At 48.6% G+C, this 19,577-nt stretch overlaps 5 protein-coding genes across 5 annotated transcripts in view; 2 read left to right on the forward strand and 3 right to left on the reverse strand.

Annotated features, from left to right (window-relative positions):
- Positions 1 to 103: 103 nt before the first annotated feature.
- Positions 104 to 5,651, reverse strand: Pmar_PMAR012393 (pyruvate dehydrogenase, putative; the record flags this gene model as incomplete). The annotated part of the gene is made up of 21 exons (XM_002787573.1): positions 104 to 313; positions 364 to 407; positions 451 to 578; positions 623 to 734; positions 784 to 857; positions 910 to 1,022; positions 1,069 to 1,167; positions 1,218 to 1,351; positions 1,393 to 1,496; positions 1,536 to 1,594; positions 2,380 to 2,462; positions 2,510 to 2,621; positions 2,668 to 2,764; positions 2,981 to 3,169; positions 3,413 to 3,475; positions 3,523 to 3,691; positions 3,889 to 4,225; positions 4,386 to 4,493; positions 4,765 to 4,855; positions 5,369 to 5,461; positions 5,511 to 5,651. The coding sequence occupies 21 exons, from the start codon at positions 5,649 to 5,651 to the stop codon at positions 288 to 290; spliced, it is 2,376 nt and encodes a 791-aa protein (XP_002787619.1). The 3' UTR covers positions 104 to 287.
- A 1,589-nt stretch (positions 5,652 to 7,240) lies between these two features.
- Pmar_PMAR012394 (pumilio, putative) lies at positions 7,241 to 10,451 on the forward strand. Its single transcript, XM_002787574.1, has 18 exons — positions 7,241 to 7,468; positions 7,511 to 7,616; positions 7,663 to 7,860; positions 7,909 to 8,050; positions 8,095 to 8,207; positions 8,253 to 8,313; positions 8,363 to 8,435; positions 8,485 to 8,593; positions 8,646 to 8,796; positions 8,850 to 8,957; positions 9,061 to 9,177; positions 9,227 to 9,286; positions 9,334 to 9,425; positions 9,474 to 9,606; positions 9,660 to 9,784; positions 9,837 to 9,891; positions 9,944 to 10,034; positions 10,084 to 10,451. Exons 1-18 carry the CDS (start codon positions 7,345 to 7,347, stop codon positions 10,161 to 10,163), a joined length of 1,938 nt encoding a protein of 645 aa, XP_002787620.1. The 5' UTR covers positions 7,241 to 7,344; the 3' UTR covers positions 10,164 to 10,451.
- Positions 10,452 to 10,883: 432 nt separating this feature from the next.
- On the reverse strand, positions 10,884 to 11,832 carry Pmar_PMAR012395 (hypothetical protein). Its single transcript, XM_002787575.1, has 3 exons — positions 11,507 to 11,832; positions 11,185 to 11,464; positions 10,884 to 11,132 (listed from the first exon to the last, which is right to left on the reverse strand). The coding sequence occupies exons 1-3, from the start codon at positions 11,813 to 11,815 to the stop codon at positions 10,966 to 10,968; spliced, it is 756 nt and encodes a 251-aa protein (XP_002787621.1). The 5' UTR covers positions 11,816 to 11,832; the 3' UTR covers positions 10,884 to 10,965.
- Positions 11,833 to 13,705: 1,873 nt separating this feature from the next.
- Pmar_PMAR012396 (transketolase, putative) lies at positions 13,706 to 16,283 on the forward strand. Its single transcript, XM_002787576.1, has 3 exons — positions 13,706 to 13,946; positions 13,994 to 14,103; positions 14,154 to 16,283. The coding sequence occupies exons 2-3, from the start codon at positions 14,021 to 14,023 to the stop codon at positions 16,099 to 16,101; spliced, it is 2,031 nt and encodes a 676-aa protein (XP_002787622.1). The 5' UTR covers positions 13,706 to 13,946; positions 13,994 to 14,020; the 3' UTR covers positions 16,102 to 16,283.
- A 1,982-nt stretch (positions 16,284 to 18,265) lies between these two features.
- The window catches only part of Pmar_PMAR012397 (hypothetical protein), a gene marked incomplete at both ends in the record, with an annotated part of 5,464 nt that continues 4,152 nt past the window's right edge, over positions 18,266 to 19,577 (reverse strand). The window contains 8 exons of the mRNA XM_002787577.1: positions 18,266 to 18,380; positions 18,426 to 18,475; positions 18,524 to 18,608; positions 18,653 to 18,731; positions 18,772 to 18,932; positions 18,980 to 19,063; positions 19,318 to 19,450; positions 19,496 to 19,553. Of these exons, the coding sequence (XP_002787623.1) occupies positions 18,266 to 18,380; positions 18,426 to 18,475; positions 18,524 to 18,608; positions 18,653 to 18,731; positions 18,772 to 18,932; positions 18,980 to 19,063; positions 19,318 to 19,450; positions 19,496 to 19,553 (765 nt within the window). The remainder of the gene's footprint in view (positions 18,381 to 18,425; positions 18,476 to 18,523; positions 18,609 to 18,652; positions 18,732 to 18,771; positions 18,933 to 18,979; positions 19,064 to 19,317; positions 19,451 to 19,495; positions 19,554 to 19,577) is intronic.

The raw sequence follows: 19,577 nt of genomic DNA on the forward strand, positions 1-19,577 counted from the left end.
GGAGCAATGGTACAGGGGTGTGGAAGCTTCATCAGGTTGTTACTCGTTTGTACCAGACTACTACAACCAAACGACGAAAACCTTCAGAAACAGTCTAGTAATATTGTACCGAAGAATCACAGGAGCCGAGGACGGGTTTTCTCCACAAGCAAAAACTCCAGGAGGCTTCAACGGAGGACTGTCAAGCACATGAAGGAATTGCAACTATTCACATTGAATGAGGACCATGGGCTGCTATTCACTTGAAGTCGGCGAAGCTTAAAATGTCCCATCTTCCCTAGAGTAAGTTACAGATAAATATAAACGTCTGTACCTGTGCCATGTAAGGGTCTATCGTGTGTACAACGGCATCGCAACAGTTACCTGCTCCTGGTATACTATTTACTTCGAGATCGCCCTCGAAATATCTAGGAAAAGCCATCGAGTTGGATAAACACAGGATGAACCCACCTGGCCATCACTTTTGATATCGGGAGACCGAAACCGAAGCCGGCAAGCGGAGCTCGAGAGTCAAAATCGGGAAGCTCCCGAGTACCGTCGGGCTTCTGGGTGGCCGAAGAGTAGAAGTATGAGCTCGCCTGAAATTTGTCATCACCAACGATTCACTTCCGCATTAACTCACCCTTTTCAAAATTTCTCTTTTCATACCGTAGCCCTGGTCAGCTATTTTGATGGTCCTCTCGAAGTCCCACATGGAAGAGAGATCAGGCAAGGTTACCGTTACAGGAGGCAACCTGCAGAGAAAACAACACTCCACCGAATGTGTCACAGACGCGCGCTTACCCAACATCTTTACATCGCTGATAGTCTCCGCCACTATCGAACAAAGCCTTTTCAACTGATGCTCTCATGGCATTCTGAAACACAATCGTAGATGCATCACGACGACGAGGACGACGATCAGCTTACTTTAAGAATCTCGAGGAATATATAAAAAAGATGTTGCACGACGTAGGCGAAACTGCGTTGTGGTGGGGCCACTGTGAGGTACTCCTCCAGTGACATACCATTCACTACTAAATCTGTCACGAAGGCGCTCATCTCAGGAGGAGACAGTAGTGGGAGTACCTGGCGCTAAGCCATTATAGTCTCTACGACACATATATTTAGCAGCCTCGTAGGCCTGCTGGAGCACGAGTACCGGCATAGTGTTCGTTGTAACAGAACCTAAATGAATGTGCATGCGTGCAACGATCTTGTCCACGCTTTTGTCCTACCAACCATACGTGGCTTTTCGTTCAGCATATGCATATTCTCATCACTACTGCTCCTATGTGGTGACGGCCACCTCTCTCCAGCTAGGTCTTTCTCGTTAATCTCGTTTAAGGCCAGTATGTGAGATATCATCAATCTACGTAACACTTTCCACACCCGAGCTACCCCCATGCTCACCTGCAGGAAATTCTAGTGGAGAAAAAGTCGTCTAATCTACGTTCTATGTGAGTGATAGCAGGTACGGCTTCTCGCGTATGAAGGAGTGTGCACCGGGCATCGTACTAACGTAAATGTTGCGATGAGATAATGACGATACTTACCTGTGATCGAACGCTCTCTTGGAATTCAAGAACTCCCCTAGCGATATCGATCATAGTACCTAATAAAACGACGACGATAGCGATGATGTTTACAGTAACAAACAATATAGAAATCGGAGTAATTCTCATTTCATCTAGCCCCAAGGAGATGCGTGGAGAAATCGCATAGTGTCACATGGTTTTCGATATCAACCCTCCTGATCATGGACGTGACCGTGTCCATGGCCAATGCCTCCCATACGACGCTCGTTTGATACGAGGCTTGTGAGGACGGTACAGTGGGAGGATACCACCGATAGGACGTTGGGAATCTCATAGCTCTCAGTCTGGTGTCATATTGTCAATAGCTTACCCGTATTGTTATCAAAGATTCCATATGAAAATTGAAGTGAAAATTCTCTACTGTGGTCGACGAAAATGGGAATTTCTAATACAACTTCGATGCCTAATGACGGAGTTGATACGCGAAAAGCCTGTTGTTTACGACACGACGCGCTCCAAAACGATCAAGTGTACCACTTAAACATATACCGCAACAACGGCACTTTCGCGTTGTGCGTGCGCGCGTGCAGAATTATTCTGACCTAACTACGAAGCGCAGGAAGCCACCAGGTAGATCAAACGACTCCTCTATATGCCGAGGTTCGCGCAAAAATCGAAAAACTCGGTTTCTCGAACAGCTCAAAGAGATATGCACGAAGACATTTTTTGATGGAAAATGTCCAACCCAGGGATCGAACCGGGGACATATGCCAAGGATACTGATTGAATCAACAAACGCGGACCGAGTGAGCTCCACCCCTTCGTTACGAAGACCTACTATACCCCAATCCCCGAAATTCACCTTTATGCCTTGTAAAAATGCCATCCATCACAGTCTTCACTTCCGGGCTCCATACAATGTTATCACCCATCTCTGCTTGTAGTCTGAGGCAGAAGGTAATCACGTGGCATTTGACCCTAGTCAACCTCACTTGCTTATATCGTAAAAATCTTGTAGGTAATTATCAACAACGTGTTTAACCGACGGCTGGCAGCCAAACCCAAACGGATAGCATTGTAGCTCGTAACCACATATAGCCACACCTACGAACATCAACTTCATCGAGTTATCCCAAGTAAAGACGACGACCTCGTTTCAAATTATGCAGCAGATGAGCTGTTCTCTCATGTTTGCTGAGATGCTCCAGTGCTAGCAGACTCTCCAACGTATACCTGGGCAGAGGTACCTGAACAAGAGACATGCTCGTCTAGAGAAATGAGACGACTTCGTCACTCTGATGACATCATTAGTGATGACTGCCGTTAAAGCAGCGACCACTACCGAGAAATTTTCACTCGAACTTCCTAACATGGTCTAATCGCGCAGTACGAATAATCTAAACATTTCCACCCATTGTGATCAACCATATCAGCGATACGCAATGTGCCTTTCGTGTCACCACCTGCGCTTCTTGCGCTATCAACTCTAACACGCAAGGTTTAGATATAACACAGTACGGTCCAGTAGCTTGCTGTAGTCCCGATACAATAGGAGACCTCAACGCTGGTGTCGCTGCAGCTGCATTAGACGTCCGAGATGCAGCCACCTCCAGGGTGGGTTGGAAAATAGTATGATTTAGCATGAACAGTGACTACGAACAAATAGTTGAATCCCAGACGACCGCATGCGCCACCAGAACTCGTCGTTCATGACATTTGATAACTTTCCCGAATTCTTCGGGGGCCGACATACTAATCAGCGACTACAACCCAATTACTCTGGTCAAAACACCGAAACCCGTTCCACAGAGATGATTATCCGCCATAGTTGACTAGCCTGCACCGAGCGGAGACTTCACAAAGGAGGCAGTCAATGCTTAATATTCAGCGCTTACTATAGTCCTGAGCTCGCGTGCTCTAGGACGAAAATGTCCAGGAAGAGACTTCTTCACAAGCACCTGAAAGGAATTACTCCACCACCAGTCGATGAGATGAAGAGTATTACCCAGCAGAAGTAACAATAGAAGGCGAAAAGAGCAGCATAGCAGCAAACATAAGGCCTCGCCCATTGGGGTGGCAACGACCACGACCCCGAAGGGCTCTCGAGACAGCACAAATGCACAATTATTAGACTGACATCGTAGAGAGGGAAAAGCACTCGGCATGGGAGATACCTACCGTGAACTAATCAAAATGAGCCAGTCTGATACACGTCCACAACCATTCAAAAGCAATAGGATGAAAGAATGAGATATTAGAAGTCCTCTGTTCCCTAAATAATATGGTCAACCTCCGAACTGACAAGATTTGCAAGCTACAAACTCAATATCCGCCCTAGAAAATAGCAGCAGGCGCTGGTGAATCTTATTACACGGCGAGCATCCATCTGGAATCCACACCTCCTTTACTGGACTTTCCGAACAAACCAGCGATCGAATGCCTCGATACCAATTTGCAGGCAGCCAGCCACAGGCCCGAGAACTCCATGCAGACCGCCAAGTGGAGTACCAAGTTGTAGTCTGACATGGCGAATGCCGACATCGTGATTGCCAAGATCGAACATATGTGATGGATAAAGGCATAGGGTGATACACCTGACACATCAGAAGCAACCTCAGGGCACCGAATAGCAAGACGCTTGAGAGACAAGTGAGCGAAAGTCTTCGCATTACGTTTGTTGGTATGGATCGTGTCGAATATCTCATAGCCTATCTCCAACGAGAAAGCCTGAACCGCCCACCAGTCCCTCCATTCACGTGTTGACGACTGATAGGATACTAGGCAGAGTACAAGGACGACCGAGCTGTGAAGGGCCTGACCAAGCTCGATTCCAGCAGGGAACGAATGAATACCCAAGAGCGAGCCCACCAGCAGAATAAGGTCTGCCGAAGGACGCGAGTATCTGCTCGACTCCGCCGGCAGTTTCCTCAATGCTGCGGGCAAGAAACTTGATCTCAACAGTGTCCAACCAAGCACCTAGATGAGAGATACCCTCATAACTTGACACATTCGCTTCTTACCGCCTCCACCACAGTCATCTCCACGATACTAATCACCATCTCCTCCCATGCTACCGGCCCAAATATCATATCAGGGGGGGCATGTTTGGCCGGCCATGCTGGTACGAGGAGCCAAGGGACGGACATGCTACCATTCACATCCCGATAAGGTCGACACAAATTGTGTCACAATCCAATCGAACCTGAACAACAAACGTATCTTTCCCGTAGCGAGAATCTTGCACTACCTGACACGGCTCGGGCGATAACGCATGCACCAATCCAGTCAGTTGCCAAAAGCCCACCGACTACTATACCATTAGTAGCACATGAGTAACTCTAATAGAGAAGTACGTTCCGACATAACGTCCGAGAGTATCCAAAACGGTTACAGTTCATGGAAAGATACCTTGGGGCGATCGCTAAACCATTATTCGAGCAGAGTCTGTGAGTGCCCAGCAGGTTGAAGTAGTTCGCTGTCATACGTTGATCATCTGGGCTGATCTCTTACGTTACACTCCATTTGCAAGCAAGCAGAGACCAAGTAAAGTGAACCTCTATTATCAAGCACTGTATTCTCCACCAAACCACTACTAAAGTTGACTCGATTGAACTTCGGTTCAGTCAGTTGGCATCCGGGGCGTTGCTCAAGTGATAAACGCGACTGCGTTACCTTCACAATGCACGAGTCGGATCAATGGATTTGCCGCTTCTGTTAGCAGAGCCACCCAAAAACTACAACTCGACTCTCTCGAAATGTCAATCGAAAAATGATCACACTGCTCGTCCTCCCATAACGGGCTGTATTATAGTATAGTCTTCCGTCTCATCGACAGGGTCATAGCCGCTTACTAACCTGTCTGTCAGAGGAACCTCATGAATACCACTCTCTCGGATACTCGTCACTCTGGCGAACCGACTCGGGAAGGACTTCTTAACAATAATCTGACCGGACGAATACCAACCACCAACCAACGCATGCTACTACTACTACCCAACAGAAGTAACAGTTGAAGGCCATGAGCACAGCCATGGACCAGACATAGGGCCGAGTCCAATCCGGTGGTAATGTCCATGTGCCAAACGGACTTTCTAGGTAGCATAGCTGATACACGATGAACACTATGTCGTACATAGGGAGGAGCACTCTACAAGGTAGGTACCTGCCGAAGACCAATCTCAGCCGATTTAGTGACCAGACCGACAGAGTATTACACGAGGAGCATCCACCTATAATGAAGAGCTCCCTTTGTTACAGCCCCAGTCGAGTCATTCTTCGAATGCCTCGACACCAGTTTACATATCGCCAACCACGCACCCGATGCATCCATGCACACAGCCAAGTGGAGTAGCAGATTAACATCGGCCTTGGTGAAAGCTGATGTTATTATACCCACTGGTGAGCATATGTGATGAATCAAAGCATCTGGGGACAGACCTGAAACCAATGCCTAGTTGTAAGCCTTGCCCATCGTGCTACGACTCGAAGGGAATGTCCGATTCACTATCCCACTAGAATTCGTATAGTCCCAATTTCACCGTCTCTAGGAAGGTTACCCAGAAGCAACCGGGGGCCCTCTCCTACGTCTGTTGGTGTGCACCGTGTCGAATATCTCATACCCAATCTCAAAGGCAAAGGCATGCAGAGCCCACCAGTTCCGCCCTACCCGAGTTGATGACAAATATGATATCAAACATAGTAGGACGACTATCGAGTTGTGAATAGCCTGATCGATCGGCAAGCTCTACCCAGGGACCGATCTAGGATAACGTATTCCCAGGGCTGATAGCAATGGGAAAAATGTTCACAATGTGATGACATTTACATGGGAAACTGATGGAAAGGCATGCCCCTGGTCATGTCGAAAATTCATAATGAGTTCCTCCGGAAACGTATCACGGGGTTTTCGGATGTCCCCAAGCCTACCACGAAAAGTAGCTCTGCCGACGTGCGGGAATACTTGTGAGATTTCTCATGGGACTTCTTCCATGCATCGGGCAACATACTCGACCGTAACACCACTACTCCGAGTAGCTGACACGCATGTACATCATTATAGTTCTTGAGGGGCCTCCCTTCCTACTGATGCCACCACAGTCATCTCCACGATACTAATCATCATCTCCTCCCACGCTACCGGCCCGAATATCATATCAGGAGGGGCATGCTTGGCCGGCCATGCTGGTACGAGGAGCCAAGGGACGGACATGCTACCATTCACGTCACCAACAACAACTGTATTATCGCTGATGTCCTTCTCACAGTGTGATATACAAAATCCAAGGAAGAATGACAAAATCCAAGGAAGACGAGTCAAAGGGTAAACCCGAAACCCGACAAGGCAACCAGAAACCCGAACTGCTGAGAGCGAACGACAAATCTCCTTGGATTTTGTCGTTCTTCCTTGGATTTTGTATTTTACGTCCTTCTCACACTAGTAGTCCTTCTCACGTTCCTCTACGGCTCTGCTCCGAATCTTCGACATTTTTCGTGCAATACATGCAATTAGGTCATTTTTAAACGCCTATTAATCTGTTCCTCCTCCCCACATGCGCGCAATTCCAAAGGAGTTGATACGCGATGAGGAAGATGGAGTTACCGAGTAGTGGCAGCAGCCCAGCTGGATGGATAGAGGCTCCCAAAGTTTACAAGAATTTCGGAGTTGAATCGAAGCGGGCCTGTTTCGTATCATACCAAGAGTAACCTAAGATATGTTTCCTCTCAGTTATATTTGTAGTATAGCTACCACTACTCCCTCGAGGGTCTCCAGCATCACTCGCTGTACTACTTACAAGGCATCTCGTATCGTACGCATAACAACTACACTATGACTGACAATAACAACAACAACAGTCAAAAACCCGAAGCCTTCACCGAGTCAGCAGCAGCAGCCCCTCCGGGCTTTCCTCCAGCTGTTGGGCCCGAGGAGCAGTCAAGACTGGTCGTCCCTGGTATACTGCCTCTCTCATTATTATCATAACCATCCTCAATAGGTATTCGCCAGGTCGGGCCAGGAGGGGAGGGGACCACCAACAACGACAGTGCCCCCGAGCCTTGGGATGTGAGCCCAGCTGGGGAGTATACAGTCCAGCAGAGGAAGTAGGCCAACAACAACCACCCCTATCACTACCCCTGCACTCTTCAGGCTGCGAGAGCTCATACCTAAGACCCCTAGTCCTAGCTACTCCTACGACGTGAACTTCGGCCAGGCTCAAGCAGTTAAGGATGGTCAGCAGCCAGCCCCCATAATGCCGAGGTTCTTCCCGTTCATGGCTCCTCCTGCTCAAGCGTCGGACGGTGGGGCCACTCAAGGCAACCAAGGCCTCCTAGGCACTACTGGGATGTATCCTAGTGTTACTCGACAATCGTATGTCATGTCGTCCTACGTGAGGTACTTCTCCCAGCCTGGGTATCAACAACAACAAGGAGGAGGAGCCGCTGCTGCTACTACTGCCGCGCCCTCCAGCGCAGTATGGAATCCCCCGATTAAGACTACCCCTCAGGTCCCCGGGCCAGACCAGCAAGTCCGCGTGGTAAGTCCCATAATTCACTAAATGGTTATATTCTCTCCCATAAGGTCCCCGTCCCTGGTACCACTCCTCCTCAACAAACTGCTCAGCCGACTGCTGGTCTTGGGGCTCCTCAGGTGTTCATGCAGCAACAACAACAACAGCAAGCCGGGCAACGAGGGTAGATCTCCGCTCGAGCGGTTCGTAGCCTAGTGAGTAGTAGCAGGTACAGACAAGGCAGCTGGGATGGGCAGCAGGAGCGTCGAGGGCCTCGTCAACAGTCTAAGGTAGGTGCTCTCTTTGCTGTGGTAAGGGGAGGTAGTTGTTGTTTCGAAGCCTCAGAGGTCTTCTCGTATGTCCCGTGGTGATAGCATGCAAGCTTCGGAAGTAGGCAGCACGCGTGCGCAGAGTAAGATCATTGCATCCACCTGAGGTTCATCTACATAGAGCTGTTGTAGATATACTAGGACAGCTGAGAGCCCGTGGGGGACAGCTCCCCCCTGGGATGAAACTCGGTGATGTCGCTGCTGATGCAGTTGAACTGGCGATGGACCAGTACGGCTCAAGGTGCGTCCATCATCCCATCGTCCTACCCCCTAGGGCCTGAGCTGTTGTATAGGTTCTTACAAAATGCTCTGGAGACCGCGACACCATCGGAGCGCCATGATGTATTTCTTGCCGTTCTCAGCAGTGCTCAGCAGCTGACTACTGATCCCTTCGGCAACTATGTCATTCAGAAGCTCTTTGATCACTTGCCCGAGGAACACATTGTAACACCCAAGATTGACAAAAACATAACAACAGTACCCGTGATTGCGATTAGGTTATTCTATCTGAGCAGCTCTTGGGGGACATACTTCGCCTGTCTTTCCACATGTACGGCTGTCGGGTTGTCCAGAAGGTGTTGGAAAATGTCAACGCTGAGCAGCAGGTGGGTCATTGAGAATGTTTGAACTGGGGATCGAACCCACGGCCATTCGCTGGGGAACACATGCCCCTCCCCGAGATAGTAGTTGTTCCATGGATTTTCTTAGGTCTTGATAGTCAACGAATTGAAGGGACATGTTGTCGACTGCGTTGAGGACCAAAACGGCAACCACGTGATACAAAAATGTATCGAAACTCTACCTACCCAGACTTTGGGGTTCATCGTAATATTGCCTCCTCCGACACTCCCAGCATGATCTTAATTATTTTCAGGTTGATGAATTCCGAGGTAACGTTACCCGCATGTCGCTGCACTGCTATGGTTGCCGTGTGGTAAGTCATCAGATCTGCCCCTCAGGGCCACCAGCAGTGTAACGTAGGTCCAACGTTTGATCGAACGACTTCCCGAGGAAATGTCGGAGCCTTTGATGCAGGAAGTAGTTGAGAACCTCTGGATGCTCTCTCAGGATCAGTAAGCATCAGTGTAGAGAAATGGAGATGAATGATAACATGCTCCCAGGTACGGCAACTATGTCGTGCAACATGTAGTTGAGCATGGCCCTAATAATTTCAAGAATGCCGTTGTGAAGGCGGTGGCGGCGAATATCGAACAGTATGGCTGTCACAAATTTGCCAGTAATGTGGTGGAGAAAGTAATCACGGGATGAAGGAACTCACGCGCGGATTATGAGGAGTTTATCTTTAGGCATTGCTGAGTGGTAGCCGTCAAAACCAAGATGAGATTATAGGAGCAGTCATTGGCTCAGCTGGACCCGATGCTCCGCTGCATTCAATGACTGTGGACAAGTTCGCCAACTATGTTGTGCAGAGGTAGTAGTCGGTGGAACCTATTGCAGCCTTGGAATGATGATCATCTTGACAGATGCTTAGAATTATCCCAGGGGACCAACAGGGAACATCTAGTCAATATGCTACAAGTAATTAGGACTACTTTTACCGTTGGAGTTGATCGAATAATATTATCCTTAGCTCGACCTCCCTAACCTTCGTAAAGTAACGTATGGCAAGCACATCGCTTCGGCTGTTGAGAAGCTGATCCAAAACCCGAATGCAGTCATAAGTAATATTAGAGGTATTCTTGGTCACTATTGATCAACATTTTTTGTCAGCCCACCAAGCTCATCAGAACCAAGGCCGCCAGATGCAGCGACACGGGCAAAATCAGTACCAGCAGCAGCGGCGTTCGTAACTATACTACATTATTCCCAAACATTACCATTTGTAAAGAAAGATGTACCACCTGTGAATAGGGTGTCCGATCGTTTACATCGAGATTTTCTCTAAACATTGAAGAGTGAGGTGAGTAACATTGAAGTGCCCCAATAGTCGTAGAGAACTTGTCGCCGTCTTGATGATGGTGACTCTCGGTACTCTTCCATTGAGAGGCAGCATAGTGACGTTTTGGTATGGTTGTATAATACCTCTTATTCGCTTCAATGTGTCCTCTCAACTTTGTTCAACACCATCCTTCTCTCGATACAAAAGTCTTTGGTTATTGTCACAAAAGTGCCCAGGGATGTTGATAACGTTGCCAGAAATCAAATCAGGATTAAAAATGTGCCCATTGTAGATGTCATATAGGCTGTCGACTGCTATTAGTATACCAATAACTAGTATGATCAAAATGCATCGTGAGATTGATAATGATGATACGTTTACGAAGTAGTATTTACATTTTAGTAGAGGAAATGTCGATTAAGGAGTGACAACTGGTCAATTCTGCCTTGGGTAGTCTATTCGATCACTCTTCGAAACTGCTGATGAGAATTATCACTTTCTCGAACTAACTAGGGGAACCCAACAGTAAATCAGAGAGAGGAAACCATCGTAGTTTGGCAGTAGATATGATAGAGCTCCTTTCAAGTAGGAACATTGCCATATCAACTACCTTCTAACGTCAACGGCGACTACAGCTGTGCTGGCGTCGCCAGCAAATATAAACAATATTATCAAGACTATAATAGACAGCAATCGTTAAAGTCGAAATTGCTCTACCGCAAAACGAGCAACTTCTCTCCAGTAATAGGATCTCTACTCAACTTGTGGCGACCAGAATCGTTCTTACACTTTTGACCAAGCATGCGCATCCGCGCAAATACGGCTTCTGCCTCAGACGGAAACACCGTAGTCTCAGTGGCCCTCCGGTCGGGGAAAAATTCTGAGTAAAAAATTTTCCGAAAAAGGAAGGGAATCGACCACACTACTACTACCTCCTCCTCCTCTTGGCATCAATGCTCCATTGCCAGGCATGCCTTCAATATGACGAGAACACAAGTCGTCTACAAACGGGTTGGGCCTACCGGATGAAGCTGCCGTCATCGTATGTAGACGAGACGACGATGGATTGTTGATGAACCGTGAAGAGGAGCACGGCTGAGGTACACGGCGGGCAGGAGGCGGTGGTCTGCGACTTGACGACCACACTGGTGGTTTATTGCCACTACACCGACTACTTGCCTGATGATGCACATGGAAACTTTCATGCGATGCCTAAATGCACAGCGTCGTCCATAAATCCTGTAATATTACTACCATAGCAGCCGCATGATCCTCACAAGGTGGAGCTTCTGTCGAGTTAGACCCCAAACTGTCCGCCTCCTGCTGATCGACTCTTCGTGACACCGTTGCATACGATGACGACACTTGAGAAGCGTAAAATTCCCCCTGTTGTCGATTCGATGGGCTACTCGTGTCACCACTCGAGAATGCCTTCTTGAGCGCCCGTCGTATCTGGTCCATGAAGGAGCCTCTCGACTGATCGTAATCGACGTCAAAGCCCTTGGACTGGGCTCGATGATAGGGGATGCCGACAGTACCAGAGGGTTGGTCCATGCCCATCATTAAGTGGAAAAGGGAAACAACCTCCTGAGGGGAATACAGATGTGGAGGAAAGACACGAGCATCAGAACTTCGTAAGGAATATGGACAGCGTGTCTGCTATTGTCACCAACAGAGCATGAAAATACTATGATAGAATCACTTCACTACGCCGTAAATGGACTACTCCCGTTATAAGGTGAAGCATCTCTGATACGGCACAAGTACATTCACAAGTACTGAGCACTAGAGGGGAGAACACCAACCAGGATTTTGATACCACCTTGTAGTATTTTACTAAAATTTCCTCAGAAACTTCAAATTGTCACCAACACATGCACAACAGCCCGTCAAACACTATGACAGCCAACCTTTGAGTAAAAGAGAAATATGAGGAAGTCCTCGGTAAATACCTCAATATTTAACTACAGAAATATACAGCGGCTGCGGTCCATGCCTTGCTAACCTTAATATCATCACTCTCGAGGGGAGTTCATGCGAAAAGATACTCCCACAGAAACCTCCAATTCTTCGCTTCGCTGTTCTGGAGACTTCAATCTCGAAGGTGCGCTGTTTGAGGAATTTCGATTTCGACACAATAATAACTCCTACTTCGCACGCAGGAACATCAATTTCGTTCTACCACTGGTCAAGCCCAGAAGGGTACATACCGAGGTCCATACAGACGGTGTCCGCCTTCCACACAACCTCGTAAGACTTTTACGGTAAGAGACCCAAATCACCGGCAGGATTGCGCTTAAGTGGGATCAACTTGCGATCATGTCGCTCGCTCTACTGAGTAGAATCGAAATCTCATAGGCTTCATCTCGAGAATGTTGAAGATTATCGTAGTTACGACCAAAACAGCCTCCTATTAGGGTTGGTTATGAAACTTGGTTTTTGAGCGGTACGAGTTGGATGGGGTGAAATCACAAAATTAGGATTGTCTAGGGGCCAGTCATAGGCTTCCACCTCGAAGTTGATGTTCCTACCCGCAAAATAGGAGTTATTATTATATCAGAGTTCCTAGATCCACGCGCTGTCAAAATTGGAGTTTCTATCTTCCCGCATGAACTCGCTCGCCTTGAAGTTTTCAATGGTGAAATAGGAGGCCACATGACCGAGATTGCTGTGTGTTGAATACCGTAACAACCTGAAGACAGGCCACTCTCCCACTGGCCTACCCATAGACATCATACTCCTTTATTTGTAATGCGTATACACCGTAAAAAAAGTAGATCATGGGGCAACAGCCTGGGTAGTAGGAGCAACACTGCCACAAGATTTCTGTCCTTGCCCCTCCAGTGCTGAAAAGTGAAAGTCGAAAACAGAGACAGAAGGCATTGTACTAGTAAGTACAGGTACATGTGTAGGGCCCAAGGGCCCGCCGAGACGCGATAGTAGGGCGAAGGTGTGACGAGAGACGATACTGTGAGGAGGCTTACTCGTCACGGCGAAAAGAAAAGATTCGGGCAGCCAAGAGTTGGGTCGGAGACCTATGTTCGAACACCGAGCTGCGACCCTGGGACTTGGCGTAGTCGCCAACGGTTATCTCCTGAGCCTTCTGCTGTGGCCTCGATATTCTAAGGCGACGCTCCTCCGAAACAAGTCGAGCGGGCGACACAATGAGCACTAGTTCTTGCTTTACTTGATGAATCTTGCACTTCCTCAACGCTGGACCTGTACGTGGGTAAGCAAATGTCACGACATTGAACCCTCTCCTTGGTGGAGCCTTGAGCCTTACTCCAGTCACACTGTAAGGCCTCTAACGGCGACTCTTTAGTGCACTCGTTTATGAAGAGTCCAGTCTGATTTCCTCAGAAGGCCCTCATCGAATGCCGTTGATGAGAACCTACCGTATCGATCAAGTAACTTGTTATCGTGTTTCGTTGTAGTACGCTAATGTTGTTCTTACTAGCGTTACGATGGTCCTTACACGAGTTGATGGACGATTGGGTGAACCTCTGAAGGGGCCCATGGACTTGTCCCCAACGACACAAACCCTCAGAGGGGGAGAACAGAGGGCCTATGCTCACCGACGCTTACATCAGTCGAATCAGCAATAGACATATCCCTGAATATTCCTAAATCTCTAGGAAGGAACGCACTGAATTCACCACAATTTCGGTGAATAAAACCATCACGACATGCGCCGGTATGAACATAGCTAACACAGTAAAGGGGACGCGCTGCGCCTTTTAGCTACGCCTCGTCACTCGCCCTTCACAAATGCCCAACGCTCAATCAGCAGCAAAAGTGAGAAAAACAATGTCTGGCAGCGAATTGGATCAACTTTCTATTAACACCATCCGGTAAGTCTCTACTTCACCACTCAGTGAGTTGATGGTCCTCCTTCTCCCAGATGCACCGCAGCGGAGATGGTCCAGAAGGCCAAGTCTGGTCATCCTGGTGCCCCTATGGGCTGTGCCCCTATGGGTCATGCTCTTTATGCCCACGCTATGAAGTACAACGCTGCCAACCCCCAGTGGTGGAACAGGGATCGCTTCGTCCTCTCCAACGGCCACGCCTGTGCCTTGCAGTATGTGCTTATGCATCTTGCTGGTTACAAGGATGTCGATATGGACCAGCTGAAGAACTTCCGTCAGTTGGGTTCCAGGACTGCTGGCCATCCTGAGCGAGAGCTCTTGGAAGGTGTGGAGGTCACTACTGGCCCTCTTGGTCAGGGCATCTCCAACGCTGTTGGCCTTGCTATTGCTCAAGCTAACCTTGCTGCTACTTACAACCGTGAGGGGTATGAGATCTTCAACAACTACACATATACTATCTGTGGTGATGGTTGCCTCGAGGAGGGTATCAGCTCCGAGGCATGTGCCCTTGCTGGTCACTATGGCCTTGGTCATCTCATCCTGCTCTATGATGATAACCATATCACCATTGATGGCAACACTGACGTTGCATTCACTGAGGACATCACTAAGAGGTTCGAAGGTATGCAGTGGCAGGTCCTTGAGGTCGCTAAGGGCGATACTGATCTCACTGATATCCTAGCCAAGATTGAGGAGGCCAAGAAGTGCACCGACAAGCCTACTATCATCAAGGTCCATACCACTATCGGTTACGGCTCCGCCAAGCAGGGCACGTCTAAGGTCCATGGCTCCCCCTTGGGTGACGAGGATCTCGCCAATGTTAAGACGGAGTTTGGCTTCGACCCTGAGAAGCACTTTGAGATCCCCGCTGAGGTCCGCAGTCTCTACCAGAGCGCCCTTGCTCGCGGTGAGAAGGCCAACAAGGAGTGGGATGATCTCCTTGCTAAGTTCGCCCAGGCCTATCCTACTGAGTACGCTGAGCTCGTCAGACGTTTCAAGGGAGAATTGCCCATCGATTTGGACGAGTGCATCCCCAAGTATCAGCCTGGTGACAAGGCTAAGGCCACTCGTGTCACCAGTGGTGAGGTCCTTGCTGCTCTCATGAAGCGCCTCCCTGAGGTTGTTGGAGGCTCTGCTGATCTTACTGCCTCTAACATGACCAATATGGGCAGCTTCCCCGTCATGCAGAAGGGTGCCATGCAGAACCGCTACATGGAGTTCGGTATCCGCGAGCACGGTATGGCTGCTATCTTGAATGGTATGCACGCCTATGGCGGCTTCCTTCCCTTCGGAGCCACCTTTGTCAACTTCATTGGCTACTGCTGGGGTGCTGTCAGGCTCTCTTGCCTGTCTCAGCAGCAGGTCCTCTATGTCATGACTCATGACTCCATCGATCTCGGTGAGGATGGTCCTACTCATCAGCCTATTGAGATGCTCCCCTTGTTGCGTGCTACCCCTAACATGAGCACCATCAGACCATGTGATGGCCGCGAAACCGTCGGTGCCTATATGGCCTACTTGAACAACAAGCAGGGTCCTACTACTCTTATTCTTAGTCGTTCTGGACTTCCCACCTTCGACCATTCCTCTCCTGAGGGTGCTATGAAGGGCGCTTATATTATTGATGATTTCTCTGGTAAGGGTGACAAGAAGGTCATCATTGTCGCCAGTGGCACTGAGGTTCTCCAGTCTGTGGAGGCTAAGAAGTTGCTGGCCGAGCAGGGCGTTGATGCTCGTGTTGTGTCTATGCCTTCTTGGGATCTTTTCGAGAAGCAGATTGATGACTACAAGAAGGTTGTTTTCCCTGAGGGTGTCGAGAGGTTGATGGTTGAGGCCGCCAGTCCCCTCGGTTTCGAAAGATATGCTGATGACTGGATCGCCATGTCCACATTCGGAGCCTCTGGTCCCGCCAAGGATGTCAAGGCCAAGTTCGGCTTCACTCCGGAGAACATTTGTGAAAAGGCTAAGAAGCTCGCCGCCTAAGGGAGCTGCTTCTACGAAGACTAATGCCCCATTACTAGTGGGGCGTCTGTTCATACTGCCGTATTATTTCAGTTTCTAGTAATTACTACTATTTATAGTCTGTGCTCAAGATGATGCCGTTGACTCCGCTACTATGCGACGTTGGTGTTGAGGACACATCTGGGATATGATAAATCCGGAAAGGATCATCTTGGTGTTGCTTTCGTCGTCAATGTTAGTCATTCGTTCTTGGGGGATTCTTAGTAGAGGCCACAGTCCACTTATGTGGAAAATTGGGGGTGTATGAATAAATTCGATGAATGACTGGTCGCACAATTATATCATTTATTAGCATATTATCGATTCGATATAAAATTGATATAAATTTGGTATGTAAAAACACAGTGTCTCCAAACTACTACGGACAAAACTCATTGGCAGGATGAAAGTAGCCAATTTAAAAGGCTAAAACTGATCCCTCGGAAGCCAATGTGCATCGACGCCGGTCCAACTAAGCCGTGTTGTCGTGGTAGGCGTTGGACTTTGAACTCACACACATTGTCTACCAGTTTACGCCAGGGCCCAGGCACCGACTGAGCCTGCAGTTATACCCTTATACTGGTTGTTACTCTCCTGGTTGAAGGGGTGCTGCGCAAGAACAGGATATAGACCTATATATTTGTGGTTAGTATATACTAATGATAATCTATAACAGTGGATATATAAATCTATAATAAATATATTAGAAATACATTCTAAGGATTGGTAAACTAAATAAGGAAGCTTGGAACTCGACTCCACGAAGTTACAGGTTGTCAACATTTCACTGACAGGCAACTCAATAGTCGTATTTGAACAACTTCATAGCCCCCAAGGCATCATGTTACACCAATAGGCTGCTGCGCATTCTGGGCGCTTGGATTCTATAGGGTTCAGTGAAGGAAAGCCTTCGACTAACGGGGAGACTGTCGAGGCCAGGCAGGTTCCGGAAGTAGGAATGTGGCGCTGAATTGGAGTAAACCTAAACTCATACCATCCATCCTTGACATCACGCATGATAGACCCCACCGGAGCTCCTTGCATCGCCGTCTCTCGTGGGGTCGACAAGAAAATGAGGCTCCCAGAGGGCCGCAGTTGAGCTGTACTAGGGTGGGGCATTATAGACGCCCGTTGGGGGCCGACGATACGAGGGGCGGACCTCGATCGTTCCCCCATGGGATGGGCCTCCTGAATGCACAGTAGAACAAGTCAAGACTCTACCCTACCTACCCTCCTGGGTTTGTCCCCTAGATGCATTCGAGATCGTTCGGGTGAGACGTGGCGTCTCCTCGGACTCGTACGATCTACAGCAAGGAAAGTAAGCAGCTTGATCCTGAGACTCACGTATCACTTCCAACTGAGGGGTTTCCTTCCCCGGGCCCTCCAAGGTCCGGAGGGGCCCTTGCTGGCATTGGTGGAGATATGTTTATCCGATGGCTGTGCTCTGACCTCATCACCGAAGCTGTTGGACTCGAGCCTCGGAAATCTCTCACTGACCCTAAGGGCCGCATATGAACGCAAACTTCGCCAAGTCTGTTGCTTTACGTGTGAATTTCGATGCAGTCAGAGGTGTGTTCCTAGACGGGGAGCCCCCAGTTATGGGGCGAGGGGAGGAGGGGCCTCTTAGGGCCACTTGATCACCATCCCTCGGGGCTACTGGTTTTTCTTCGTTCTCCTCAGCCTTCGGCCGCCGATCCTTATGCTCCACGACTGAGAGGGACTGAGGCTCCCGCCGTCGGTCGGATATCCTGAAGAGACTATGCTACTGGCACGACTACAATTATTATTATTACCTCTTCACTGAGCATATACTCCCGTTATTATTCCTACCAAGATAGGCCGTCATCGGAGGCCTTCGAGGCTGCTGCTGGCCGTCATGATAATGATGGGAATCATAATCGGCCATTCTGTAAGCAAGCGCCTCCCACATCGGCGTTTGCCCATTGACTACTGCTCGACGATTCCCTTTTTGAGTTGCCACGAAACAGACTTGGTAATTTGTTCCTATTGCCGGAACCAGATCCGTGTCTTACAGTGCTGAACCTCAGATTCCAAGTTATGTACTATTTTGAATTGACAATACCAACTCCCAGCATTATGATCGAGATGATGTTAATTAATAGTGATAGTAGCAGTTGCTATTCCCTCACATTACTGCCTCCATCGGGCCTTCCTCAAAAGCATCAGCATGCTCCCCATGCATTCCTTCGTCCATGCCCAACTCCTCCCCAATAAGCTCACCCTCTTCCTCCGATGCAAACCTGTAGCAACAATACCATACCGTAAACACTACTACTACGCCTTACAGAATGCTCTGGACCATCTCCTTCAACTCTCCAGTGCTCTTCTGTGACACCTAATACGCCCCTAACACTCCCCAGCAACCGGAACAAAGGCCCCTCACATCAACGTCTTGTAGGAGGATTTCCACTTGCCTCAGCTTGCCGAAATAGAAGTCCCTCTCCCTCTCCAAGCACAGTGCACTCTCCCTAATACACCATGGGACCCACACCGGTCAGCGCCGAGGACCTACTTCAACTCCTCATACTCCTCGATAGTCACGAATCGCGTCGGGTCGACTTGAACTTGTCTAACGCCTCCAGTGCAGGGAACTGAGGACCACCTTTACGAAGGACCCATTCTTCCTATCACATGCACCTTTAGTCTTCATCCCTCCTGCCGGCCTCCCAACCGGACGAGCAGCCCCTCCATTTCTGCAAGCATAGTTTTCCTTATTAACGAGGCTAGGAGGGGCCGCATTAGCTGCCCAAGGGGGCAACTGACACCCCTGTCGCCTCCCCACGGGATCATAACTGAAGAGCATAGCTGTACCAAGGGGATGGTCTATCTTCCGACTTACCTCATGGCGATGTCAGCCGACACAGCTCCATCGTAGAATGCCTTCATCCACTGCAAGAACTCTAGGTTGTCCTGGAACTTACCCCTGATAATAGCACAGGGTCAATGCTAGGCTACTACTACTACTACTACTACTACTACTGCTACTACTGCTACTACTGCTACTACTACTACTACTACTACTACTACTACTACTACTGCTACTACTGCTACTACTGCTACTACTACTACTACTACTACTACTACTACTGCTACTACTGCTACTACTGCTACTACTACTACTACTACTACTACTACTACTACTACTACTACTACTACTGCTACTACTACTACTACTACTTGCATAGCTTATCAACATCAATATGCTTAGCTATGTTGCATTGATCAAAGGCTCTCTGTAATATCTTATAATTATGAACATACTCATAGTCCACCTTAGCCATCCAGTTCACTTTCTTCAACGGTACACGTCCTGATACACACTTCAGCACCTCCCAAGCACTACTGTCGCTACTACCCGGAAAGACCGAGTCGATGATCTGACAATACACTGCTCCCGAAGCACACTGTTCGACCTTGTAAGGGAAGTCTGCAATAAG

The sequence above is a fragment of the Perkinsus marinus genome (genome assembly GCF_000006405.1).
Source record: "Perkinsus marinus ATCC 50983 genomic scaffold scf_1104296929318, whole genome shotgun sequence".
In the NCBI taxonomy this organism is placed as follows: Eukaryota; Perkinsozoa; order Perkinsida; family Perkinsidae; genus Perkinsus; species Perkinsus marinus.